The following is a 27,632-nucleotide window of genomic DNA, read 5'->3' as shown; positions in this document are numbered from 1 at the left end:
GTATATAATCGTAGACAGGCTAACGTGTGTAAGAGGTAGAAAACGGACTGGGGTGGAACTCCTCAGGGGTGCCGCTGCCTGAGCTGCCCACGCTTCTGTAATTAGTAAACCCACTCACCAACCGCACTGGCTGGAATCCATCTTTGGTCTGTCGGAGGGAATATTACTTTCATGGCTCCCCAGGTCCCCTCCTTGTCTCTGTACTTTTGAGAAGAGGCCTTTGCAAGGCTCTGTACCCAGAGTGTGGTGGCAGTGCAGGGAAATGCTGCAAACCAGGAGTCAGCCGTCTGGGCAACGAACACAGGTTCAGAAGGATCTAGCAGCTCTGAGCACTGGATGTTTTAATCTTTCTGGGTCTCTCCCCCCACTTTTCACTATTTGAGACTTTAAGCACACACACAGACAGACACACAGACACACACACACATCTGGGGCTGGAGAGATGGGTTCTTGCTATTCTTGCAGAAGACCTGGATTTGGTTCCTAGCACCCATCAGGAAGGGGGCCATGCTAACAAAAGCCATTCGGAGTGTGGTGGAGGGTGGTCGGACCCACCAAACTGGGCTCCAGAGCCTTGGCTGTCAATAGCTCCATCAACATACCTCTTTGGGAATCAGCTTCTTAGGGGTAAAATGAACTAAACTCAAACTATGTGTTAAATGTTTTAAACTTATGTCTCAGTAGCTATTACCCCTCCCCCCCACACTTCCAGCTGTCAAAAATATTTGGATCTTACTTTCCGTGATTTAGATGATGAATTATTGTCTTTGTATGCTTCTGAAAAGTAGTATATTGTCCCCTCCCAAACAATCCCTGAACTGGAGGGTCCCCTCCTACTCTACCAGAACTCCATTGAACCCTCCCTTGCACATATTTCAAGATAACTTGTTTTCCTAAGATCAGCCCCCTTCAAAAAGCTTAGTGAAGAAATCCCAGCTTATTGGGTTGCAGTTCATTGAGGTCGGCTGTAGGATGCCAGGCTGGAGGACCCCCCAGCTTTGGGAACATGCAGTCTGCAATCTGGATACCTTTTATTTAATTTCAAGAATTCCCTTTGCACGGCAAAAAGGGGTCTGAGGAAAGCGGAGCAGCGCAGATGAGCAGAAGGACAGAAGCAGAGCGCTCACAAAGGTGGTGCCATGAAATGCTGGCACCCGCCACGCTCCCTAGCTGGGAGAGAAACAGGATCCACAAGAGGAGCAGGAAAGCCATTTTTGACACAAACAAGGGTCCTGGGGCACGCCACCCCACCCCAGTGCCTGGCCATGCAAGATGCTGAAATGGAGACTGGCCCCCGGCTGCGGTGCTGGGAGCCATGGAGCGATGCACCAACATGAAAAGGAGTCCTTTGGGCGCTTCCCAAGGCGCCTGCAGGGTCAGAGCATAGTAGGTCTGTGTCCATGTCCATGAGCACAATCAGTTAACAGATAGCACCAACTGGGATGCCCAGGGCAGGAGAGAGCTCAGGCTCTAGCACCCACTTGCCCAGCCCTCTTGGGCAGAGTCTCATTCCTTGGTGGCTACTCTGGCAGCCGGTCTTTCCTCACCCTGTGCCCTGGGAAGCTGAAGTAAATCATCAGGGTGAGGTCTGACCCAGGGCACCAGCTGCCTCTGGAGGGCCTGGCCTTAACTGTGCAGTGAAAAGCTGCTGCTGCACCTGACTGAATGATCAGAACTGGGAAAGACAGGCTGGGGACCCAGGCTCACGTCAAGGAAGAAAGAGCCTTCCCAAGAACAAGCCTAGACATTGTACAGCCAATCACTTCCCCATTCCCAGTAACCCCAGGAGTTGGCCCCTGTTGCTTCTGAGAGGATTTGGGGGATCCGAGGAGGGAAGGGAGAGAGGAAAGAGACCAGGAAGGCCAGGTGAGAGCGGTCTGAGACCGGCAGAGGTAGGCAGTGTGTGCGCTGGGGACACGGCACTGGGCTGGAGCCCGGTGCGGCTCGGCCACACTGTTCTCATGTGGTCTTGCTCAACAACTATCTCACTGTGTCTCACTTTCCTCACTTACCACATCGGGAAAATCCTACCCCACCTGTGTCGAAGGGATAAGCTAAGGGTGTAAATAGATAACCGATAGAAAACACTTTTTAAAAAAGTACAAAGCGCTGTCAGAGCGCGAGGCAGTGTTGTCATGTGAATGTCACCCTTAGCGCACCCCTCAGTTTCCCATTGCATCTTTCTTTCTTTTTCAGGGCGTCTCCTCACCTTAGGATGGATCGTATTTCCCTATTTCAGAAGGGTTTTGAGACTCCCTGGTCACTTTCCCTGATCAGAATCTGTGGCCCCGGCGGCCAGTGGACACACTAGGAAGTTCGAGGCATGTCCAAACGATTCCTACCGCTTTGCTGTCCCTCTGGAACCTTCCCTGGCCACTGGGTCCACCCTATGAGATGAGCTGGACTGTCCACGAGGGTTGGACAGTACTGGGGTACCCCGGTCCACCCTTTGGAATACCCTGTCTGGAGTGCAATTCCTGTGCCGATTTCCAGCAGGAAGTGGGGAAGAGGGCGGGGAGGTGCGCTGAGAACGGTGGGGCAGGAGGGTTGGTCCTCAGGAACCCTGGCCCGCCCCGCCCCAACTTCAGTCCGGTCCTCCCCGCCCCCCAGCCCAACCCTAGTCTCGCTCTGGCGGCACCTGGAGCGGCCGCGGGGCCCCCAGGCCAGGGCCGTTGTGCACACGCAGGTGGTCCTTGAGTGACTCCTTGTAGCGGAAGCTCTTGCCACACTCGCCACACGTGTAGGGCCGCTCGCCCGTGTGGATGCGCTGGTGCTTTAGCAGGTTCTGCTTGCGGATGAAGCTCTTGCCGCAGAGCGCGCACTGGAAGGGCCGCTCGCCTGTGTGCAGCCGCTGGTGGTTCTGCAGGTGCTCCTTGCGGCTGTAGGTCTTCTCGCACTCGGAGCATTTGTAGGGCCGCTCGCCACGGTGTGTCATCTGGTGGCGGATGAGGCCGGAGTGGCAGTTGAAGCTCTTCTCGCACTCGGCGCACTCGTAGGGCCGTTCCTTGGTGTGGCTGCGGTGGTGGATGATGAGGCTCTTGCGCACGCCGAAGGTCTTGCCGCACTCCAGGCAAGAGTAGGGCTTGCTGCGCGCGCCGTGGGCCAGGAGGCTCCGCCGCAGGCCGCCCGGGCAGCAGCTGCCGCAGCCATTGCCCGCACTTGCACCCGTACTGCTGCCACTACCCGCACCAGTGCCACCAGTGCTGCCGCCGCCGCCTCCGCTGCCGCCACCGCCGCCACCACCTCCCGCGCTGCCTTCCCCGCTGGGCTGAGTCTCGCCGCCTCCAGCACTGCGCTCCCCGGGAAGCGCGGGGAAGCCGTCCTCCAGCAGGGTGCGGCTCCCGGGGCCTCCAGGGTTGTCCGGCACCGCCAAGGCGGGCAGGCTCTGCTGGTGAGGCTGGGGTTGGGGCTGCGCAGAAGCTGGGGTTGGGTTCTTCACTAGCAACAGGCTGTCACCTGGAGGCGGGGAGAGAGACAAGTGACACACGGATAGTGCTCTTCTTCAGGAGCCCACAGTGTCCTAGAGCGGGGCTGGATCCTCAGGGCCTCGGTTTCTCCGATAAGCGGAGCCCGAATGCTCACCAAAGCCCCTGTGCATTTGGATTAGGGATAGGAAAGCCCTCCAGATAGCTTCTGCTACCCAGAAGTCAACTTCAAAGGTAGCCTGTTCAGGGGTCTGGAGTGCCAGCTCTTCCTCAAGATCTGGATTGGATTCCCAGCATCCACAATGCAGCTAGCTCACAACTGTCTAACTCCAGTTCTAGGGGGGCGGGATGTGATGCCCTCTTCTGGCCTGCACAGACACCAGACACCCACAGGGAGCAGCATAGACATGCATGCAGGCAACCCCCCCCAACACACACACACACACTTAAAATTTTGTAAAGATAGACTGAGTTGGGTGTGGTGGTGCCCGCCTTTAATCCCAGCACTCGGGAGGCAGAGGCAGGAGGATCTCTGTGAGTTTGAGGCCAGCCTAGCCTACAGAGTGAGTTCAGTATAGCCAGAGCTGTTGTTACACAGAGAAAACCGGTCTTGAGAAAACAAAGACTGGGCTGCAGGGCAGGATGGAAAGTGGAGAAGGTGGACTTCTGGTCATGCTGAGATTCAAGAATTATCGGGGTGGAGTTGTAGGTGGGTTTCCCAGGAAGCACCTCCGGGAATTAATGAGCATTTGAAAGGAGTGAAGAAACAGGCCTTGGTGGAGAAGCAGCAAGGCCACACAAGAGCCTGGACTCTGTCCATTGCACCCCTTCACACACCACACCACACACACACACACACACACACAACACACACACACACACACACACACACACACTGGTACCCAGAGCAGTGGTGAGCTTTGGGACTCTTGGCCTGGAGATGCTGGGGTGCAAGAGAAAGACACTATTGCCTGGGTCGAAGCCGTTTCTGAGCCATGCTGTGAAATGACACCATAGTTTTGTCAGTGAAGGAAAGAAATCTCAGTAGAGACCAAAACATGGCCTCAACTGAGGCTAGAAAGAAAAAAAAAAGACTTAGCTGTAGTCTGAGGGACAATGCTAATTTATCTTTGGAGATTCTCTCAATGGGAAGGAGAGAATTTGCCCTAGGTAAAAACCCTCTAGAGGTTTACCAGAATGGAGCACAGTGAGCTCAGGCCCAAACCTCAGAAGGATGTGCAATTAGGGCACCAGCCCTGGAAAGGCGAGCGGGTGACTAGGATGCTGTGAGTCCTGTCGTCTGTGTGGTTTAAGGGCTCACACAGCCCACAAGCCTTGAAACAACTAATGTAATTATTTGATTCTTTGATCCTGGTCCTGGGAATGTAGCCTCCAAGTCCTTGGAGGTTTCTAAATTATTAACAGAAGTGTTCTTATTGCTCCAAGTGGGCACTGATGGAGTACGTTAATAGGCTCAGTGTGTACCCCAGACAGTTGACACTAATAAGATGACTCAGGATGGGGCTGGCCATGCCAGAAAGATCAACCTCATAATTAAAGTTGGGATTTGTCACTCAACTTTGAGGGAGGGGGTGAAAGAGAATGAGTTGGATCTCACAAAGATGTTGATTCAATCAGTCACAGTCACAGTCAAACTCTGGACACTGAAGCTGAGGGAAGCTTCACTGGGTGGCAGTACTCTGCATACTGCCACATATCAATGTGTTGGAAGCATGGAATATCCTGACTCCATTGGGAAAGGACCCACCCAGACCTATCCAGACATCTTCCTTCTGCTGGTTCTGATTTGAATCAATTGGCTATAATAAAGCTGCAACTATAAGCACAGCGCATCCTTGAATTTTGCAGGGAATTCTATCATGTGTTTGAACTTGAGAGGCAGCAAGAATTCCAGAATTTGGAGCCCCAGGTAGAGGTGCCCTGAAGCCTCACAAACTGGATACTCATATCTGAAGTGAGCGCCATGTAGATGGTGTCTGAAGTCATTCAATCTATCCAGCTCTAAACTTTCTCTTGAACTCCAGACTCCTAGACTCATCTACTCAGCTCACTACTTGAAAGTCGCCTAAGATATGAATAGAGTCAAATGCAGAACACTTCGTTTCCATGGCTACTTGCCTGTTCCCCAGGCTGAGCATTTCAGCAAACTGTCCTGCCATGCACCTTTCCCTTCAGATCCAGATCTGAAACATTCCTGGTGACTCCTTCACACATGTCCCTTCTCTCCACGAGTACTGCTACTGTGCCTACTCTGACTTCACCTGGCTTATTGCAAACTTACCAGCTTACAAACATTTCCTCAGCTTCCCATCTAGCTCTAAACCCACCATTCCCATTTCTGAACTGACCTTGTAAAAATGGAAACCAGGGGGCTGGAGAGGACTGTTGAAGAGGATCTGGATTCAATTCCCAGCACGGCCCCTCCATGGCAGCTTACAACTGTCCATAACGCCCGTTCCAGAGGATGCAATACCATCGTCTGGCCTCAGGCACCAAACATACATACAGTGCACATACATGCATGCAGATAAAACACTCCAACACATAAAAGAAAAAAATGGCCAGGCACACTTGAGAGTAAGGCAATTAGATCTTATTACATTACCCTTCTGAACTCCCTCTGCTAGGCTCCTTCCTTATTAGAATACGGTCCAGGGCTGGCATAACAGCTTAGTAGGTAAAGGCACTCAATTCTTGCACTTCACACTGGTGACCTGAGTGTGATCGCTAGAACCCACATGGTGGAAGGAGAGAACTGACTCCAACAAATTGTTCTATGAACACACACACACACACACACACACACACACACACACACACACACACACACACACACACACGATATAGGAGCTCTACCCACTGCCCCAGCCCCAGCTCCTAAAAGCTCCCTGGCTTTGTCCTTGCACTTCCCTCTAGTCTACTATTCAGATAGGCAGGCCCATGTCTCCTCTTTTCGGGGGTCTAGAGCACATTCAGCTCTCCCTTTCCCAGGAGGAAAGGTTCCTGGTTCTTTTGCCCTAAGCCCTCTTGCTTGCTTCTCCCTGTTTTCCTGATCTGGCACCTTGGCGCACTGGCCACACTCTGCCTTTACTTAATGTGATTGCTTGTTGGCCTGTTTATTGCCCTTCTCCTTCCCACAGAGGAAAAGGTCTTCCTTCCCTGCCTGCCCTGTGTATTTACAACACCGCAGAGCACGGAGTAGGTGCTAATAAATTACTGTTCAATAAACAGAAACTAGAAAAGGTGGGGCCCGTTGTTTTGACCCAAGGCAGTGGTTAACATGGAAATTTCAAGAGAGCGCCTAACTCAGCCTCCTCTGGAAGCAAATAGTAGCCAATGGACTCCAAAATTCTACCCAAACCTGCCTAATAGAGTCTCACTCACAGTAGTTTTTAGCGAACTAGATTTCTAATCTTTCCCTACAGTCTCAATTCACACTTATTAATACATAAAATACGGAGCCTCTTTTACTAAAATACCACATCCAGTTGGGCTGAAGTCTGACCTTGAGTCCAACAAGGACACCCTGTGCATGCACTCTCTCTTGCACATGGCCTAGGACTTGGGAAGGAGGCCGGCCAGCTAGTACCTATTCCTGCATCTTATCCTCTGCCTCTGCCACCCTCTTTCCTGCCAATCCCTTTCCAGAAGATTCTTACACATAACACCACATCTTCCAAAGCATCCATCTAGTCCATCTAGCTATTCCTGGAAATCACTGTACTAAGGCTACCATTAAAAAAAAAAAAAAAAAAAAAAAAAGATTTTTATCTATGGGGCTGAAGAGATGGCTCAGTGGTTAAGAACACCTGTTCTTGCAGAGGACCCAGATTCAATTTCCAGCACCCACCTGGTAGCTCACAATTGTCTATAACTCCAGCTCCAGGGGATCCAATGACATCTACATTTAAATGGTACATAGACATACATGTGGACAACACTATACACATAAATTAAACTAAATAAATCCAAAGGTTTTAAAGATCTCACTTTACTTATATGTATCTGTGTGTGGGTGTGTACACGAGTGCAATGCCCATGGAGGCTAAGGTAATAGATCCTCTGAAGCTGGAATTACAAGGGATTGATTGGGAGCCACCTGCTGAGGGTGCTGGACACCAAAGATCTGTTGTACTAGAGCCGTCTTAAACCCCAAAGGACCACAGGTGGAATGCTGGTTCCAAATGCTAGTGTTAATAAGTAGGAGGCAGGTTCCTTCCAGAAGAAAGAAGGGAAGCCTTGCAAAAAGGCTGTAGTAACTGATGGGACAAACATTTCTAGATCCTCATGCCTCTGCAACTCTGGGCACTGCCTCCCAACTTCTAGGGCTCAAAGATGTCCCCCAAATAAAATACCCTGACTCAAAATGTTCTGTGAGTTATCATATCCAAACGAAAGTAGGAAATAGCCCTTTGCAAAGCGTAGCAAGTTTTCTGGGGCCTTTCCCAGAACTGTTGCTACACCTGCAAGATCCAAGGAAAGGCTTCTTCGGGCCACCTGGAGAAAGGGGACAGTGGGGCCAAGGACAAGGGCTGAGCAGACCTTCCTGGCAATGCCTGCTGAGCTAGTTCCTATGCCTTCAAGGCCAGACCTAAAGGGCCAGGAATGTGCCTCCGTTGTTAGAATGCCTACCCTAGTACGTTTAAAGCCTTGGGTTTGATCCTCAGAACCACATAAAACCAGGTTTGTGGTCAAAGGCCTATAATCCCAGCACTGAAGAGGTGGAAACAGGAGAATCTGGCGTCCAAGGCCATCCTTGGCTACATGAGCCTTTGCCCAAAACACTCTAAAACATAAAATTTAAGTAAATTAAAAATGCCAAATCTAGAAATGGTGGCTAGGGGCTACTGAGGTGGCTGCTATTATCATTTCTTCCAATGCCAGTGGCCAATCTTCTGGTTCTCCCCTATATCATCCTAGTTTGCCAACAGGTTGCAAAAAAAGACTGCTCTAAATTCCACTTCAAACGAGGACTCACACCTCTCCCATCCAGTGACAGTTCCTCCAGACTCTAAAGGCTGTGACCAGCAAAATCACCCTAGAAGGAGTAGGCTGAGGAAGGAGCGCTACATCAGGCTTCAGCTGCTCTGAACCAAGTACCTCAGGCTTCTACAAGAGGCACATATTACTCACTTGGGCCAGAGTCTAGTCCAAGCTCTCCTTCCATTGAGTCACGTGGGCCCCATGGATACGGCTGCTCTTCCTGCTTGATCCAGGACAAAATGTCATGTGCTGAGATGAGAGATTCTGTTGTCAGGAAAAAAGGCAATCTTAAGACTTCATTCATTTTCTCTGAGTATCCACTATCCACTGAACTCCAGAGAGACTCCGAGGCCAGGCTATGCTGGAGGGAAGCTCAGCTTTGAAGGCCGGGAGAGTCATAGCTGGCTGGTCTGACCAATAGTGCAGAAGCAGCAGCCACTGACAAGCCCACGGCAAGACCTGGGGACTCTGTGAGGGGACTCTGCTTCCATCTGCCTGGTCCCCTCAATGGACTCCTATTTACCATCCTCTCTCCCAGATAGAGGGTAGGGTGAGACCTCCCCACTCTACGAACTCACATAAACCACCCCCAGCCCAGAGGGGTGAGTTTCCCTAAACAGCTGGAACCTCCCCAGATTTTCAGGGGAGATACAAATGAAATTCCAGAAAGGGACTGGAGAGATGGCCCTGTGATTAAGAGCACTGGCTGCTCTTGCAGAGGACCCAAGTTCAGTTCCCAGCACTCACATAACTTTCTGTACTCCAGCCCCAGGGAATCTGGCCTCTGTAGGCACCCACATACAAATAAGTAAAAATAAAATAGGTCCTGGAAAAAAAGGGAAAGAAATTCTAGAAAATATAAACTACTTGCTCCTTGACACATAAATCACATAGCTTTTAGAAGACTTTTGTTTTGAATCTTCAAAAAGCAATGCTAAGGTAATTTTTGTATCATTCCATGGACACAATGAATGCCAAATTTAGTAATTCACTCTGACATCTCTCTCACCTGAGTTGGGATCTGTGGGAATATCTCTCTCTGCCAAGTCCTGCTGGTCCCACACACACTGCTGTTCCTCTTGCTTAATCCGGGACAAGAGGTCCTGGGCGGAGATTGGGGAGTCTACTCAGGAGAACAAAGGCAAAGGTGTTAGAGAGGAGGGAATTCCCACCTGTCTGTGTTTGTAGTGACTCTGATTTCATGCAATTATTTGTTTTCCCTAAAAGTCAAGGATAAGAATGAATAAATTATCCCAATTAACTAAAGGTTGCACCCACTCTGGCCATAATGAATGGAGCTGTGGCTGAAGGTCAGTGGATGTCACAGGGCAGTGAATAGGATACAGAATGTCTCCAGAGACTTAACTAACCAGGATGAGAGCTCTCCTCTGGTGCTATGACCTCCACAGAAGGGACCCCATGCAGGCATTTCCAGGAAAACAGCCCTCCCCAGGAAGCCTTTCATCAGTATCTGAATGGAACTTTTCTAAGACAAACATCTTTTTTCACAGGCTACTAACTGGTATGTAACACCTGTAATCCCCACACTTGGGAGGTGGAGGCAGGAGGATCAGAAGATCAGGGCCACCCTGACTACATAGGAAGTTTGAGGCTAGCCTTGGCTACATTAGTCTCTGTATCAAAAATTTTTTTCTTTCTTTTTTTTTAATCAAACCCAATTTATCCTTTACATAGCCTTTTTATCTCTTAATGGCTTCTAGAGACTTGATACATTTAAGGAACCCATTTGACAACCAGTGAAGGCACAGATCCTGCCCTTCAGCTGCTATCACTTGCCTGTGTGTCTCAGGCTTCCTGGAGGAGGGATGGAGCATTCACTAGTAGCATATGACAGCTACTTTTAGAGTCAGCTTGGCAACAATACTCAGATATTTGGTCAAACATCATTCTGGATGTTATTATGAAGGTATTTGTTTTTTTTAGGTGAGATTAACATTTAAGTCAGTAGACTAAATAAAGCAGATGATCCACTATAATGGGGATGGGCCTCATCCAACCTGGTGGAGGTCTTAATAAAAAAGATGGCCGACCCAGGGAAGAAGGGATTCTGTCAGCAGACGATCTTGTGAATGGAGCTGCAACCCCGGTCTTCCCCTACTTGCTAGCAAAGTTTGGATCTGTCAGCCACTACATTAGCCAGTTAAACAAATCCCTCTCCATATGTACATGGACATGATCTCACTGCACACACACAAACCATTGGTTCTGTCTCCTGGAGAACCGGGCCTCATGCACACACCTGCCATAGCAGATTCTCATCTAAATACAGCCCAGCTAAAACACCATGGAGGAGCAGCTCCCCATGGCACCCAGCAACAGGGTGTCTGGCCTGGAAGTAGCAGCCCATAAATATTTGTGTAATGTATCTTTGGGTCCAGGGACAGATCTTATGGCTTCCATATTCTGCCACCCATAGAGCCCAATAAAGTGCTTGTACTAAGCTGCTTTTATAAGGACAGAGGGACAATCCAAAACTTACTAGACAGTGGAGAAAAAACCAATAAGCAAAGCTGAACGTGGCTCTGGACCCTCAATGCTGAACACCGTGTCTATACTCGGCAGAAGCCTTGTCTCAGTCTAGTTCTACATTCATAGCTCTTCCTTTGCTAGCACGGCCCTCCAGCCTGACACCCTCAGGGGCTACAGACCATACCTCGCCTCACCATTCCTGGGCCAAGTGGTGATTTGGCTCACTTACCAGTGATGGATTCTGTGGGGATGGCTCTTTCTTCCAGGCCCCTCTGGCCCCGGACACACAAGGCTTCCTCTCGCTTCACCTGGGAGGACATGTCCTGTGCAGGCACCAGGGGCTCTGTTCCTGGGGAGAGAGAACCACACTTCTTAGAATCTTTTATCAGCATGTTGGCCACCGAGATGTTCCGTGGTCAGAATCATGGTTGTCAGCACTTCCAGGGGATAGTACAAGAATCTTGGCTCCCTACTGGAGTCATGTGGGACCCTGTGGAGCAGAGAGTCCCAGTAGCAGAGAAGTGAGAATATTCAAGAAAAAGGGATAAGAAAAAGGATATGATGGCTCGTGGATGCAATCCTGGCAGTCAAGAGGCTGAGGCAGGAGGATCACCATGAGTTGGAGGTCAGTTTGAGCTACATAATGAGTTCTAATCCAGGTTGGGCTCAGAGTAAGACCATGTCTCAAAGAAGAAAGACTAGGCCAACAGCAGAATGAAGTATGAGAGGCCAAACAGAGGCTTTGGAGACAGCGTAGCATATAACTGGTGGGGCTGACCAGAACGTGGAGCATGTTTGTGCAGAAGTCACTTACCCCGTTTTTTTTTTTTTGTTTGTTTGTTTTTTGTTTTTTGTTTTTTTTTACCCTAGTGGCCAGACACAAACATATTGCTCTATGGAGCAATCAGGCTGGGCAGAGGCACAACCAAATCCTGATGTTGGGTGAATAAAACAGTATCCTTAAGCATGAAAGCCAACAACCTATATTTTTCACAGAATATGCTTTGTGACCAACAGGGCATTTTTCTTCTGGAGTGTTTTAGGACAATGTAATAGCTCTTGGTGGAAGACAGCTTAGGCAACAGGAGAGACTGGGTGAGGACCCAAAGAGGGTGACCTTGGTTTCGACCCCACCACCATCCTGCTCCATGAAACCTCTCTGAATTTCAGAATGCCCGTTTCATCTAAAGTGGGGGGAGTGGTCCTGGCTTTGTTTTGTGACCCATGATAGTTTGATAACTCAGTGAAACTGCTGAGTCCACAGGGCCCAAAATGTAAAAATCTGCCATACAATATTAGAATCTGTAACCACAGCTGCCAAAGAATATCCACGGTGCTTGATGAAGCCTGGTAAAGGCACTGAAATGAAACATGTATCATGTGAAATCCACAGAGACAGAGGCAGGCCTACCTTGCTGGGACTACAGGAAAGGGAAATGGGGAGAAGCCGCTAATGGTGTAGGGGAGTCTCAATCTGCATGTACACCTTTATACCCAGAAGAGGGCATCAGATCCCACTATAGATTTGAGCCACCATGTGGGTGCTGGGAATAGAACTCAGGACCTCTGGAAGAGTAGCCAAAGCTCATAACCACTGAGCCATCTCTCTAGCCCCAAGTTAATAATTTAAAAGGGAGAATTTTATGACCAATAAACTATAATAAAACTAAAGATCTAAAAGGAGAAAGGATAGTGCTGAAAATTCCCATGAAAATATTTTTAAAAGACAGTGGTGGGGTCGAGAGCCAATGGGTGAGAGTTCATAAGTGAAGCAGAGGACACCAGTACAGCATCACTCCACACCTTGCCCAACACTGTTCAGGAAGCAGAGGCACCCAGGAAAGTCCTCCAAGGCAGAGCTTGGGCTAGACCCTAGGGTCTTCCATCCCATTAAAGTTTCCAACTATGATATTCTTAGGACTAATGGTTTCTTTATGAGTGAGGGAAGAGACCTGGGGTGAGTTGGGAGGTGTGTGTATCAAAGCAAGAATGGGCTGTGCTATATGGATTACACCCAGGCAGTGGACAACTGGCCAGGCAGAACCACACTTCCCATGCAGACTTCCACCGCATCTGTCAGTCTCCCCGAGACTGGGCCCGGGCCCTTTAGCTGTTCCTAGACCCAAGACCTCATGTACCCCATCATGTCTGGGAGGTGTCTCAGCTCAAAGCCCTTCCTTACTTAGTTTTTATTTTTTGAGATAGGGTCTCAATATGCCACCCTTGCTGGCCTTGAATTCTCTACATAGACCAGGCTGGCCTCGAACTCACAGAAATCAACTTGCCTCTTACGCCTCTTGAGCATTAGGATTAAAGGTGTATACCACGTCCCGTCTCTTCCCTGGCTGTAAGTTCAGAGCTATCAAAGGCCAGTAAGCATGGCATGGTTTTAGGCCCCGAGGGCACGACCTGTGATCACGTTACAACTGTGGCAGCCGTGGGTCCTAGGAGCATTAAGAGCTGTGCTGGCCTGACCCACACAGTCCACTCCTCGCGTGAGTGCAGGGTGCCCTGCTCTCCTCCCCTGCTCCTCCCTATCCCCACCCCTAGCTCAGCGGCCATCACCTGTGTCTGCAGCCACTGGGATTTCTCTCTCCTCGGGATGCTGCTGCTCCCACACACAAGGCTCTTCCCTGGGTTCTGCCTGGACTGGAGCATCAGGCTTGGACACCGGGCCATCCGTGTCTGTGAGATGGAGAGAAAGCGGGAAAGAGGGGTTCTGTGAAGTTGACTAGTGAATTCGGATTGAGGTGATACAGCCGGGCTCTCTGGTACCAGTGTTCCTCAGCATGGTAGTCATTAAGTAAGGAAGGAACCTTGAGAGCAAGCCAACAGGATCCGAGGCTTCTGATGTAGAAAGAACTGGTTTCCAAAAGTCAAGAGCACACAGCCCGTGGTTGAACCCAGGCTGCTAGGATACAACACAAGGAGGTATAAGCTTGCTATTTTGTGGTATTCTAGAGTAACAGTAGTGTCACATACACTACCACAGTGACAGGCTCAGCTGTCACCCTTTTCATTTTCATCTTATCATAAAAAGCTCCGTATTCCTTTCCATTAGGCTCCTTTATGCTGTGGGATAGTGCTTTTGTACACTGGTTTAATAAAATGCTGATTGGCCAGTAGTCAGGTAGGAAGTATAGGCAGGATAAGCAGACAAGGAGAATTCTGGGAAGAGGAAGGCTGCATCAGAAGACGCCAACCGGTCGTCCAGGGAGCAGCATGTAATGATTCACAGGTAAAGCCACAGAACATGTGGTGACATATAGATGAACAGAATGGGCTGAGTTTAAGTGTAAGAGCTCGTCAGTAGTTAGCCTGAGCTAATGGCTGAGCGGTTTTAATTAATACAAGCCTCTGTGTGTTTACTTGGGTCTGAGCGGCTGCAGACCAGGCGGGACACAGGAAAACTTTGAGCAACACCTTTACATCTTGAAGCCCTCAGCAGAGCTCTCCCGGCAGAGGGGAGGTAGCCTTACCCAGGGACATGAGGGTTTTGTAGTTCTCCTTCACCAGATTGCTGTAGAGCTCCTTCTGCCACTCGTCCAGGTTCTTCCACTCATCCTCAGAGAAGTAGACAGCAATGTCCACGAAGGTCACTGGGACCTGGGCCAACAAGGGTTTTAGTAAGCAGCCTGCTGCTGTTCTTCACCCCCCATCCTGGGGCCCCAGAGCCGACCTATCTCAGGGCGTGGCCTCTGTTCCCAGCACCCCAATTTCTACATCCCAGGTCCCATCCCTTCCGTCCTATGGATTCAGAATGCCCCGTAGCTGGCCTTCCTGGGTATCCAACAGCAATGCTGTCAGTGCCACCCTTTTATTTATTTACTGTGTATTGTCATGCATGTAAAGGCATCTATGTAATGGCACACATGCAGAGGTCGGAGGACAACCTGCAGGAACTGCTTCTCATATTCCACCAGGATCCAGGTTGTCAGGCTTAGTAGCAAGAGCCCTTACCTGCTGAGCCATCTCTGGGCTCTCTTTCCTTTTTTTATTAAGCACTGACGCCTGTCCTTTGCTATTTCAGACAATTAAACACCGAAGGCAAAGCCATAGTCAGTGTGTGTCTTTGGGAGTTCAGGGTAACAGGGATATGAGAGATACCGAGTGTGGGAATCAGGAAGCCAAGAACTGTAAAACTGAGTAACAAAACCTGTATTTCAGGTCGGATCACCTGTGTGTACACAGTTAATTTTTTTTTCAAGATTTAATTATTTTTACTTAATGAGTATGAGTGTTTTGTCTGCATGAATGTCTGTACACCATAGGCTTGAAGAGGCCAGGAGAGGGGCTAGATCCTCTGGAACTGGACTTACAGTGGTTGTGAGTCTCCATGTGGGCGCTGGGAATCAAACCTGGGCCCTCTAGAAGAACAGGCCATGCTCTTGACCACTGAGCCATCTTCCCAGCCCCCCAAAGTTAAATCTTGTCACCAAAACGAACAATCCAAAGGCATGTGCCTCAGCACCAGGATGCTGCCCTGTCTTATGAGGAAGTCCTGCTGTAGTTGTGGCTACTGCCAGTCACTGCCAGTCCAGGTACTCTGATCTGCTGTAGAGAGCTGCTGTTTCATTCTGACCGGGAGCCTCGTCCATACTCATTTCAGCCTCCAGCAGCACCACCTCACTCTGAGCCAAGTTGTTTCACTTCCATTAATTAATTCCAGAACTTCCCTCTCTGACCACGCAGGCTTCCCTCTACCCCTCTCACATCCCTACTGAACCAGCTTCGGACTCTCACTCTGAAATCCACCCAGCCCACATGCCTGCATGTTCAGGGACAAAGCTGGCCACGTGGGATGCTGGTGTGAATGACGAAGAGCCAGCAGGGCCAGGGTGCAGAGCGCCCGGGTGCAAGGTGGCTGGGGGCAACTGGGTGCGAGGCCTACCAGTGCACAAGCAGGTGCGTGAAACCGCGAGGGGACCCCACGCACGTGTGATATGCACAACTGTGTGCAGTGGCCACGGCTCCCTGTCCATCACTAGAATTAGAACGAGAACGCCTACCAATCTGGGGAAACATGCAACCCCCTTTCTCCATTTTATTTCCCAGTTGCTAGATGAAACCAAGGAATTCTGCAATCAACATCTGCTCATGCCAGCTGCCCCAGGGCTGCTCTGGAAGCCCTGTGTTGACCTCCTGTTGACACCTTGTCATGTTCCCCAGGGAGTTTACTGCAAACTTCACTCCCCAAGTCCCATCTGGCCTCCCAGCATCTTCTCCCACCTCTCCCTGACCCAGGGCTGGTGTTAGGGAGCTCCTTCTTTGCCCTTTTCTTCTTGCTAAGTCAAACCTGCCATATCCTTTCTATATTTCTCCTCCGCCTCCCATCTGCAGAAGTTAATCCAAACAGTGTTGACTCTCGCATCTCCGGTTTCTCCCTCTCACTGGCTCTTTCTCCTGAGGGTCATTTCAACCCAAGAAAAACCGCCATTCACTCAGACTGGAAGATGGCTTAGTGGGTAAGGACACTTGCCACCAAGTATGACGACTTGAGTTTGATTCCCAAAACCCACATGGTGGAAGGAGAGATTTTTTTTTTTTTTAAGATTTATTTATTTATTATGTATACAGCATGTATGACTGCAGGCCAGAAGAGGGCACCAGATCTCGTTACAGATGGTTGTGAGCCACCATGTGGGTGCTGGGAATTGAACTCAGGACCTCTGGAAGAGCAGTCAGTGCTCTTAACCACTGAGCCATCTCTCCAGCCCTGGAAGGAGAGATCTTATTCCTGCCTCTACACCTGTGTTATGGGGGGGGGGTTGTTACACACACAAAATAAGTAAATAGATGATTGATAGATAGATAGATAGGTAGATAGATAGATACATACATACATACATACATACATACATACATACATACATAAAATATTAAAAAAAAAAAACCAGCCGGGTGGTGGTGGCGCACGCCTTTAATCCCAGCACTCGGGAGGCAAAGGCAGGCGGATCTCTGCTATCTCAGTTCACTCTGCTCCTGCTCTTTACTTGGGATATCCTAAGAAAAGTCTGTTTTTTTTTTTTCTTTTTCAAAATCCATATACATTTTAGCTCCCTAAAATCTAACGTCTATTCTCTAAAACCAAACTGTCTCCTGAAAATTCACCCATGACTTGCTGCTAAACTCGCCCTTTGCCAGGCCAGACCACCGTTCTGGAGCTTTCTTTTGGGTTCCTGTGACTGTGTTGCCTGTCACTCAGCTGGCTCCTGCCCGCTCTGCTGTTTCTTCTTCATCTCCTTAGACGAAGCTCTGCTGTTATCCTTTGCTGTTTCTTCTCCTTTCCATTGTTTTTATTGTAACTGTTACCTCTCTGAGGATGGCTTCCCTTGTCCCTTCAAACTTCCACAGCCTTCTAAGTCACTTCTTCGATCACCTGTGAGTACCTAACACTCAATATATCCAAGGTGTGTTCACCATCTGCAGTACAATTCTTCACTTTATTTTCCCATTCCTTTGGAGAGTCAAAACTTCAGAATAATTTCTATACAGTTGGAAACAGACATCCCTCTTTAAAAGCTTCCTGGTGGCAGACTACAGAAATCTAAGACATGGTCTGAGATAGAGGGGGCCTGCAGACAGGAAAGACTACCCATGAATTAGCTAGGAATCCATCGGTAGACACAATAAGCCTAAAGGATCAGAGAGAATATCCTTCCTAGACCTAACAGATAAAGAGAATGCATCTTGAACACCCCAGAACCTACAGTGAGCCATTAACTGTGGTAAGCAACATTCATGAACACTCTCCTGGCACTCTAGAGTTGTAGTGGTTATAAAACACGCCTGTGATTTCTTTTTGTGCATATGTGTTCATGTCTGTGTGTGCCGATTCACACATGGGTATACATGTATGCCTGGGTATCCAGCTCCTTTGTGACAGGCTTTCAATGGCTTGGAGCTCATCAATTAGGCTAGACTAGCTGGCCATCAAGCCCATGGGATCCTTCTGTCTCTACCTCACTAGCATGTGATTCCAAGCACACACCAACATGCCTGGCTATTTTTCATGGGTTCTGGGTATCAAACTCAGGTCTTTATGCTTGCCTGGCAAGCATGTTACTGATTGAGCTATCTCAATAAACATTTTTACACCCTTCAAGTTGGAAGAGCCTAATTCTCCATCTCTTGAATGCAGGCAGGATTTAGTAACTCACTTCTAGCAAATGAAGTGAAATTGGATAGCATAGAATACACAACACCCATCCTAGTCTCTCTCTTTGAATCCCTCATTCTAGGAAACAGGGAGGTAGCTTCTATATTATAAGTAGATTCAAGCAGTCTTGGGGAGGGCCAATCAACCAGGTTTGGGAGTTGTAGTCAACCTTCAAATGACAGCATTACCAGTCAAAGGCCACACCGACACCTCACAGGACTGACTGAGCAGAACCACCCAAGCTGTTCCTGATTCCTCACTCACAGAAACTATCAGATGATTTAGTTTTTAGGCTGCCATTTTGGGGTCATTTGCTGCCTGTCAACAAATAACTAACAATGACTACATAGTGTTTTCCCATAAACAAAATCAATGACTTCTCGTAACTCCAAAAAGCAATTACAATGTCATCTTCATGTTATAAATGAAGCTCACAGGGACCAACGAGGAATTTGCTTCACTACTTACACGTCTTTAAGGAGAAACTGAAGAGGCTCAGAGACAACAAAAATACACTTGCCTAATAGCAGGAAAGGCAGAAGGCAGCCCAGTGAATGCAAACCCAGGCCTGCTGATTCCGTTACCATGCAGTGGCACGTGGCAACGTGAGACTCCTACCGCTTCATCCAACTAACAGGACAAGTGGCGGTAGGGAAGGACACTGCACATGTTAAGGCACACAGTGCAGAGAAAGGCAAAGGGACACACGTGACTGGATGCTGATCATGCTACTCAGGCAATATATACAAAAATCACAGTTGACGCAAGATCTACTTGGGGCTATTACAACTCAATTTCTTACAGCCTCGATACACAGATGTCGGGCAGCTCTTCTGGTAGTGTCAATAGACTGTGCGTCCCATTGGATACAAAGACATACTGAGACATGGTCCCTTCCCAGGAGCTCTGAGCAATTCAGTGAAAGACTAAGTAAATGTGTTCCACATGCCATCTCTAAGCTGATTGCCACTATAAACACAAGGCACAGTCATGAACCAATAATTTACATTCTGAGTAGGGAAAGCTAACCAAAAAAAAAAAAAAAAAAAAAAAAAGTAAATATTCAAGATTCAGGAAGAACTTGGTACTTGCTGTTGCTTATTTGTCCATTTGGACAGGGTCCTGCTATGTAGCTCAGGCTGGCTTTGAACTCAATACATATCCCAGGCTGGCTGCAAACTCAAAATCTTTCTGCTTTCCAAATGCTGGTATTCCAGGCATGTGCTGCCACACTCCCTTGGGGCTTGATTCCTTGGTAATCAGGTGACCATGGAAGGGCACACCAATTAAGAAAGAGCTCAGCAAACTCCAATGGAACTGGGGGACTGACTAGAGAAGCAGATAATCGGGGAAGGAGCTTCCTGGAGGAATGTCCCTGTGGTGGGAGCATCTTATGATGCTGGAGAAGAGCAGGAGGCCAGACATCTGGCAGGTACTGGGCAAGAGGGAGTGTGGTGGGGGTGAGGTCAAGAAGGTGGCAAACTTGGATGTCTATTTGGAATGAGATGGGAAGCCAGGGGCTGATGTGGTGGCCCAGTGTGTGGAGGCACCTGCCACCAACCATGACAACCTGAGTTCCATCCCTGGGACCCACAAGGGAGAAGGTCAGAATCATCTCTGACAGGTTGTCCTCTGATCTCCACAGACATGCAGTGGTACCTACCCCTCATCCCCCTAAATAAAATGTAATTAAAAAAATGAAACCAAAGATTGCATGTAAACTACATTTAAAAAAGAAAAAGATGAGAAGCCATTAGGGGGTATAGTATGACACTTTTTTTTCTTTTTAAAGTCAGGTCTCATATATCCCTGGGGTGGCCTTGAATTTGCTGTGTAGCCTAGGATGATCCTCCAATTCAGATCTTCCTGCTTCCACCTCCCAGTGCTGTGATTACAGGCGTGTGCTGCCATGCCAAAGTTTATGAGGTGCTAGGGATCAGTCCGTGCATGTTAGGCAAGCTGAGCCACATCTTTAGCCCATGAATGAGGTCTGTGAATGGGATCACTGTGGCTATTCTTTCAGGAATATACTGTAGTATGGGACCTAAACAAGAATGGAGAACAGGAGATGGGGCAAGAGATTGAGACAGTAAAAAGGTAAGACAAGACTGGCTTAAAGCAGGTGATGGGGCCGGTCAGACTATGGAGGTGAACCAGAGGAGGAATGCGAGAGAGACAGCAGCTGAGCGGCATCCTAGGGCTTTGATCTGAAGACCGAAAGGATGGAACTGTCACCAGCAAAGATGAGGGTGACTTTGGACAAAACAGGCTTCAGGCAAAAGACCCTTAGTTTAGTCTGGTCATATTAAATCCAGGATGCTGAGTGAACAGGAAGAAATGTGAATCTGACATCCAAGAAGAAAATGAGTGGGATATATGGGAAAGGGTGCATCTGAGAGTCACAAGCAAAGAGACTGCAGTTAAAGCCATGGTTCCGGATGCAGTTATGAGCGAGGGGTGCAAATGAGCACCGATGCTAAGACTGAGCCAGGACCACTCCACAAACACTCAGAAGATGAAAAGAGGAAGCCAAGCCAGCAAGGCAGACTGAGGACCAGGAGCTAGAGAGTCAGAGAATGAAGAGAGAGAGGCATCCTAGAAGCCACATGAAAGATGTTTCAAGGAAGGAATAGCCACCTGCTACTGGTGATGGGATTAAGAGGATGATGGCAGCGAGCAGACTAATGGTCTTGTACTGTGGACATAATGAAGGTCTTAGGAAGACCAACAGGAGAGAAAGAGAGGATAAAAAGTCTGATTGGAGTTGGTTGCAGAGAGAGTTATCCAGTTACCAATGTACTGTAATACTGAGAATAGATGAACCTGTTCAATGAGAACAAAGGATGCAGACAGCCCAGTTCCTCCACTACATGAAGTACACAGAAGGATAAGAAATGAAGGAAGAGCCTACAGATTTCAAAAAGTCCTAGGCCAGCAAGATGGCTTAGCAGATAAAAATTTGTGCCTCACGCCTGGTGGTTGTGCACCCCTTTAATCCCAGCACTTGGGAGGATCTCTGTGAGTTCGAGGCCAGCCTGGTCTATAGAGCAAGTTCCAGGACAGCCAAGGCTATTATACAGAGAAACCCTGTCTTGGAAAAGAAAAAAAAAAAAGTATGCCTCATAAGCCTGATGACCTAAGTTCAACCCCAGAATCCACACTGTCATCCAATCATGTATGAACTCTTTAAATTTTGATTCAAACAAAGAAATGGAGAAAAAGAATCCACTGAAAATCTGAACATCATGGTGGAGGTGATGGAGGCAGGGTAATATGGAATTTGTCATACTCTAAAACGAGTCCTTACATTTTAGAGTGAATACTGAAATATTTATGAATAAGACGACGATGATGATGATGATGATGATGATGATGATGATGATGATGAAAGACAGGGTCTCACTTTGTAGCCCTGGCTGGCCTAGAACTCACTATGGAGACTAGATTGATCTCCTACTCACAGAGATTTGCCTGCCTCTGCCCCACAGAGGCTGGGATTAAATGCACGTACCACGATGGCCGGTATAAATAAAATTACTGATGCCTAGGATTAGCTTCAAAATAAAACAAGAGCTGGGAAATGAGTAGAAAAAACAAGCTCAGTCAAGAGTTTGATGGACACTCATGATGGACACTCAGGGGTCCATCACAATATTCTATCTGCTTTGGTACATATTTGAAGAGCCTGTAATAAAATATTTGAAGAGCCTGTAATAAAATGGTAGGGAGGTATTGGATGTAACAAATATAGATAACTCTTTCAAGGCATTTTTCTGATGATGAGAATGAGAATGAGGCAGAAGGAGGTGTAGGGTCCAAATAGGAGTACAGTGTTCGCATGATGGTGAAGATGATTTTAAGATAGAGGAGACAGCTGATGATATAGAAGGAAGGGCAGGGGTGGACACAGAGCCGCAGAGGCAGGTGGAGGCAGAATCCATATACACCAAGATGGCAGACCAAGGAATGAACTTCTATACTTCTATTTATGGAAGCATCTTTTTTGTTTGTTTGCTACATTTCCTTGCATGAGCATGCATGTAACAGGACAACTTATGGGAGTCAGTTCTCTCCTTCTATATGGTCATATTTTATTTGTGCTGAAATGTGGTGACATTTTATTTGTGCTTTAATAAATAAAGCTTGCCTAGAGATCAGAGGAAAAAAACAGCCATTTATAAGTAAACAAAGAAGTCAGGCAATGGTATCATATGCCTTTAATCCTATCATTTGGCAAGCAGGGATCTGTCTGGATCTCTGTGAGTTCAAGGCCACACTGGAAACAGAGCCAGATGTGGTGGCACATGCCTTAAATTCCAACACTAGTTAACCGTGGAGGTCTGGAGGTCTGTACAGACAAACAGGAAGTGACAGAGCTGGGCAGGAAGAGGAAGTGATGTAGCTGGACAGAGAGCAAATCAGATGGCAGAACAGCAAGGCATATAGGCATGGGTAGACAGGAAGTAAGTTGCTTTTGGAAGCTGAGGTATTGGTGAGGCGAGGTTAGCTTGTGGCTGTTCCTATTCCTCTGATCTCTCTCAGGCTTTAACCCCTGTATCTGACTCTGTGTTTTTTATTTAATAAGACCACGAATGAATGCTGGTAACCAGGAACTGGAGTTATAGATAGTTGTGAACCATGTGACGTGGTTGCTGGGAATTGAACTCAGGTCCTCTGGAAGAACAGCCAGTGCTCTTAACCACTGAGCCATCTCTCCAGCTTTGGTTTTGTTTTATTGAGAAAGTGTCTCACTCTATAGACCTGGGCTGGCCTAGAACTCACTATGCAGCTCACACTGCCCTGGAACACATGGCCATCCTACTGCCTCAGCTCCTCTAGTGCTTAGATTCCAGGTGTGAGCCACCACACCCAGCTTTGGAAGCCTCCATTCTCTGAGAAATACACAACAGGGCCATGACTTGGGAATGCAGTGTTGATGAACCAAGAGGAGGGTGGAAATGGGAATAGAACAGAACTCGATAAATTCTGGAAGGGCCCACCTGAAATCAGTGATCATAACTCAAAAACGATTCTAGGCTGCATGGTTTTGAGCCTTTCTCCAGTTCAGACAAGCACGTACATTGTCGCGTGAGTAAAACCAAGCAGCAAGACCCATAGTTCTACAGACAGCTAAAGGACTCAGGGAAGCTGGAGCAAGATCACAGCCTCTCACATAAGCACACAGGGTCACTGTGGGGAACGGGGCCAGCTCTGCACTCAGGACCTAGTGAAAGGCATAGCACAGGCTTCCCGAAGCCACCGAGACAACACGGACCAGTGAAATCTGCTACGCTTGACAAGGCAAAATCAGGGGTTTGTTCACCTGTGTCGGTCCTCACCTCTAGCCCTGCCCCAGGCTCACCACATACCTTGGGGGCCTCCCCCTTGCTGCCCGGGGGCAGCCGCAGGACCCAGAAGTTCCGGTTGCGCAGCAGGTTCTCCAGGTTCTCCAGGCGCCGCTGCAGCAGCCCGTACTCCTGCAGCAGGGTCCCCAGCACGGCCCACTTGCTCTCCATGTGGTTCCCGAACTCCACGGCTGTCTTCTCACAATCCGCAAGCTTCTTCTCTGCTGTTCCTGTGCGTCCCTCCAGGTTGAGTAGCTGGCTAGCCTGGGCGTCCACCTTCCTCTCTACAGCCTGAATGGCAGCCACCACGGTCCAGAGTGAGATCTCTGCTGTGGGCAGCTGGGGTTCGCGCATCATGCGGTCAGGAAAGACAGGGGCCCTATCTGGGAAGGGCGGGAACTGAAAAGGCATGGGTCGCCTGGCGTCCATGTCCCATTCTTGAGCCTGTGTACAAAGGGAGAAGGGGACATCTCAGGATAAGAACACGTGTGAGAGAGAAGGTGGCCTAAAACGGGATAACCAATCAAATGCTATGGAATATCTTCCTTCTACCCAGCCTGCACCTCTGGCTGTGCTCATTAATGACATCAGTGATAGCTAGAGCGGCCACCCATCCATCCCACTGACCACTCTTCCACTTCCTTCTTATGAGAGCCAGGCTGGTTGCTAGTTCACCTGCCTTGGTCCCCGGCAAGTCTGGGGCACGGCCTCCTGCCTAGCAGGTCACAGACCTTTCTCTGAACAGAGCAGCCGCTTTCCTCACGGGCCACACTGAATGACAAACCTGCCATTTGGCTCTCATTCTTTGTTTCAAGGGAGGAATTTCCGTGTAACTTGTCTGAAGTTAATCTTCTGAGCAATCTCTCTTGCAGGTTAGGGCAAGAAGGATTATCTCTGCTTTACAGATGACGAAATGGGGGAACAAAGAAGCAGCTGGTCATTCTTGAGCACCGCCCTGCACTGCCAGCTGGTTCCAGGTGCCACAGGTAACACAAACACTTCGCAGACACGCAGCCCCTGTCAATCCTACTAGGCCAGAGGAGGCCGAGCACCTAGGCTAGACAGCCTACCAGGACTCGTTAAATTCTACACACAGCTACTTTTTCATAACTGTGCAAAAAGAAAATAGGTTTACTAGGCAATATCGCTTATTAGGAAGAGGGGACATTCTTCGGTGCCATGAGGACTAAAGGGAAAAACTCTACCCTCCCTTCTCTGCTTCCAGACGAGGGGGCTCCCCATGGCCCAGAGCCTCCTTCTTTATTTTCCAGGAGGTACAGGCTGGGAGCTGAGCCCTATGGCAGAGAAAGGAGAGTAGAGGGTGGCCAGGGTGTGCTGGATGACACACGGGACGACAACGACTCTTGGTCCCACACGGGACAGGGAGAAGGGTCCCTTTCTCTTTCTGTCCTCCCTGCTTCTGCCGTTGGGAAAAGTGGAATCCTACAGCTGTGAGGTGAGCTAGACAGGCCTTCGACAATAATACAAACTACTTTCTCAGATTCAGAGAAGCAGTGATAGCCAGAGGACCACCCCATAGTGGTGAAGAATTCTTCTCTGACACGGAGAGAGAACAGGGCCCTAGGAACGGCAGCCCCTGCCGGGTCCCGGTGGCTGGATGGCCATCGGTGCCATCCACAGGGCTTATGGAGGCCCCACTGGGGCCTTGTCCAGAGAAGGGGTAAGAGTGGCAGTGGAAGTTTGGGAACTCAGAGGCTGTTGCATTTCACCAGGTTTGAAGACCTACTGCTGATCCTTTTGCTCAAAGCCAAACACAGTGACTCCTGATTGACTTGTCACGTCCTAAGTCCTGGCTGAGAGTCAGGTGGGGACACCAGGGCCTTCTGTGGAGTCCAGTCCCGGGGCAACTTAAAGCCTCCCCTCTGAGATCTGTAGCCACTCTGAATCCTCTTCCCCTTGTGTTTTATACCCAAGGCCGCGCCGGCTAGGTCCTAGGCACCCTGAGATCACTTGCGGAGCCTAAAGAAACAACTGGAGCCTTCTCCCTCACCCCCAGGACCCCAAGACAACGCTCAGGGATGCGGTTTGGGCGTAGTCAGTTGTCTTAAGCTGCTCAGGCGATTCCAATATTCCAATATGCAGCCAAGTTTGCTAAACCAAGACGACAAAGTCCCCTCCCAGGCCCTTGCCTGGCTCACCCCTTGCACAGAGAAAAAGTGGGCTGCTCTTTATTCTCGGAGAAGGACAGTAATAAAACAGCTTTAAACCCTTTTATTAAACTGACTCCAGTGTAAACATGGTAGAATTGTTCCCTCTGTGGGTCGGGAAAAGGCCTGCCGCAAACCCAGGCGGGTCGGACGCCAAGAGGAACCCCGGTCCCGGCTCAGTGAAGCGGCCACGGCCGCGCCAGGTCCGGGGCAGCACAGCCCTGGTTCCTGCATCCCATGGGCCCTGGGCCCAGGCAGCACCGGCCCGGGCAGCCGCTCCGTGGCGGCGCGGAAGGGCCTGGCGCTCGGGGCCTGCGCCGGGCCCGCTCCGGCGGCCGCCCGGGACCGCGGCAGCCGCGAGGCTCCCCGAGGCCCGGCCCCGCCCCGCCCCCACGGCAGCGGCGCGGCCATGGCGCCCGCGGGCGCTGCACCCACCTGCATGGGCGGCATTCCCTCGGCCATTTCCGCACGCAGCGCCGGCTCCTGGTGGCAGACCTCCTCCGGGGGCAGAGCCTGGGCCCAGCTCCAGCTCCCGCTGTCCAGCCCCAGGCCCTGGATGCCCAGCTGCTGAGGCTGCGGCCGTGTTGACACAAACTGCATCCTGGGAGTGCTGTTCCCCGCTCGGGCCGGCCAGGGAGAAGAAGAACGTTTTCCAGGCGCCTTCCCCCTTGCCGGGGCCGGACAGCTCCATCTACAGCCCGTAGGAGCAAACAGTCCCCTTTGGTGGCGCTCCCCGCCCCTCGCAGCCGGCGCGCCAGCCAATGGCCTTGGAGCTCCTGCCCGCCTGCAGGGCTGGCCGGGGCCACTCCAGGCTGGGGGGCCACCGCCGCCCCCAAAAAGGAGATGTGGCGGCGAACCCGGCCTCTAGGTCTGGGGTGGTCGGTCTTCATGTCACAAGCCATGCTCGGGCCTGGACTATGGGCTTGATTTCTATGACTTATTCTATTACTTATTACGAATGCATTGGCCATCCCAGGAGAAAAATGGTGCCTCACCCTTGTGAAAATTTTATGGAAATATTTACTGAACACCTACTATGTGTCAAGATTCTGCTTAGGCAGAAGGTGGCTTTTGTGGTTACATACTCGTGGGTTTAAACTGCAAAATCACTATTGGCTGTGATTTTTGAATATATACTGTCCCCAAGCTTCCTGTGTTCTATATAAGCGATGGTGGGGACGGTACATTGGTCTTATTCCAATGCTGAAAACTTAGGAACTAATGCCTAGCACATAGTAGGCTCTCAGCAAAGGTAGTTACCCTAATCCTTTTGCCAGGCGTGGTGGTGCACACTTTTAATCCAGCACTATCTAGAGGCAGGTAGATCTCTGAGTTTACAGCCAGCCTGGTCTCCATAGTTAGTTCCAGGCCATCTTAAAAAGAAAAAAGGAATCACCTCCCAATGATAAGTCCCTGTAGTTATCTACTGCATACTGTCCACTTTGTCTTCCTAAATGACCAGGCTGTATCTTGCCGGGGGCAGAGCTCTCTAACGCTTATCACCTTATGGAAAGTCAGACCTGATGGAAGCCATGAGTTTTACTACACTTAAAATTGAGAAAAGTATGAGGCTGTGGGGAGGGGTAGGGTGCCAGAGGGGCTATCTTCAGAAGGACAGTTATCGGGTGCTTTGTTAGGTATGCTTCCAGAATATAGAAATGAGTATTTCACAGGCTTATTCTCAAGGAGCTTTGGGGCTAGTGAAGGTTTCGATTCCAGAAGCCAGTGAGTTCTCTCCCTGTTTCCTGGATACAGGCTGTGCATGCATGCTAGTGCAATATCCCATTGTAAATATCATGTCCACTATTATGAGAGGAACCAGGCAAGTCCAGCCTGGAAAGCTCCAGACAAATATGCTTCTACCAGCAATCCACATCTTCGAAGACATATTCTGACCTATGGGAGGTCAACTCTATTTCCTCTTTCCTAGAGATGGGAAACGGAGGACTAGGTTAGTCCCAAGTGTTTAAGCTATCTCCTCAGAATAAAACTAATACGATTTCCCATCTTAAGTGTGTAGTGAGTCATAGCAATGTCCCTT

At 49.3% G+C, this 27,632-nt stretch overlaps 1 protein-coding gene and 1 long non-coding RNA gene across 4 annotated transcripts; one reads left to right on the top strand and one right to left on the bottom strand.

Annotated features, from left to right (window-relative positions):
- Nucleotides 1–324: 324 nt before the first annotated feature.
- Znf282 (zinc finger protein 282) lies at nucleotides 325–26,339 on the bottom strand. The gene is made up of 8 exons (XM_006995423.4): nucleotides 26,027–26,339; nucleotides 23,448–23,867; nucleotides 14,399–14,525; nucleotides 13,485–13,604; nucleotides 11,149–11,268; nucleotides 9,439–9,552; nucleotides 8,580–8,693; nucleotides 325–3,456 (listed from the first exon to the last, which is right to left on the bottom strand). The coding sequence occupies exons 1-8, from the start codon at nucleotides 26,189–26,191 to the stop codon at nucleotides 2,618–2,620; spliced, it is 2,019 nt and encodes a 672-aa protein (XP_006995485.1). The 5' UTR covers nucleotides 26,192–26,339; the 3' UTR covers nucleotides 325–2,617.
- On the top strand, nucleotides 23,602–25,663 carry LOC143272327 (uncharacterized). Of its 3 annotated transcripts, XR_013049796.1 has the most exons (3): nucleotides 23,656–23,783; nucleotides 24,296–25,248; nucleotides 25,359–25,663. It is a non-coding gene; the product is annotated as an uncharacterized LOC143272327 (long non-coding RNA). The 3 variants fall into 3 exon arrangements; XR_013049795.1 differs by having other exon boundaries at nucleotides 23,602–23,740; nucleotides 24,296–25,663; XR_013049794.1 differs by having other exon boundaries at nucleotides 24,296–25,663.
- Nucleotides 26,340–27,632: the final 1,293 nt, after the last annotated feature.

Source organism: Peromyscus maniculatus, chromosome 3 (assembly GCF_049852395.1).
Source record: "Peromyscus maniculatus bairdii isolate BWxNUB_F1_BW_parent chromosome 3, HU_Pman_BW_mat_3.1, whole genome shotgun sequence".
Classification (NCBI taxonomy): domain Eukaryota; kingdom Metazoa; phylum Chordata; class Mammalia; order Rodentia; family Cricetidae; genus Peromyscus; species Peromyscus maniculatus.
This window is presented reverse-complemented; position numbering and strand designations above follow the sequence as displayed.

Coding starts and splice junctions, on each gene's coding strand:
- Znf282 (XM_006995423.4), bottom strand. CDS start 26,191: ATGCAGTTTGTGTCAACACGGCCGCAGCCTCAGCAGCTGGGCATCCAG. Junction 11,269..13,484: donor CCCAGTGGCTGCAGACACAG/GTGATGGCCGCT, acceptor CTCTCTCCCCAG/GAACAGAGCCCCTGGTGCCT. Junction 3,457..8,579: donor TGGACTAGACTCTGGCCCAA/GTGAGTAATATG, acceptor CCCCGCCTCCAG/GTGACAGCCTGTTGCTAGTG.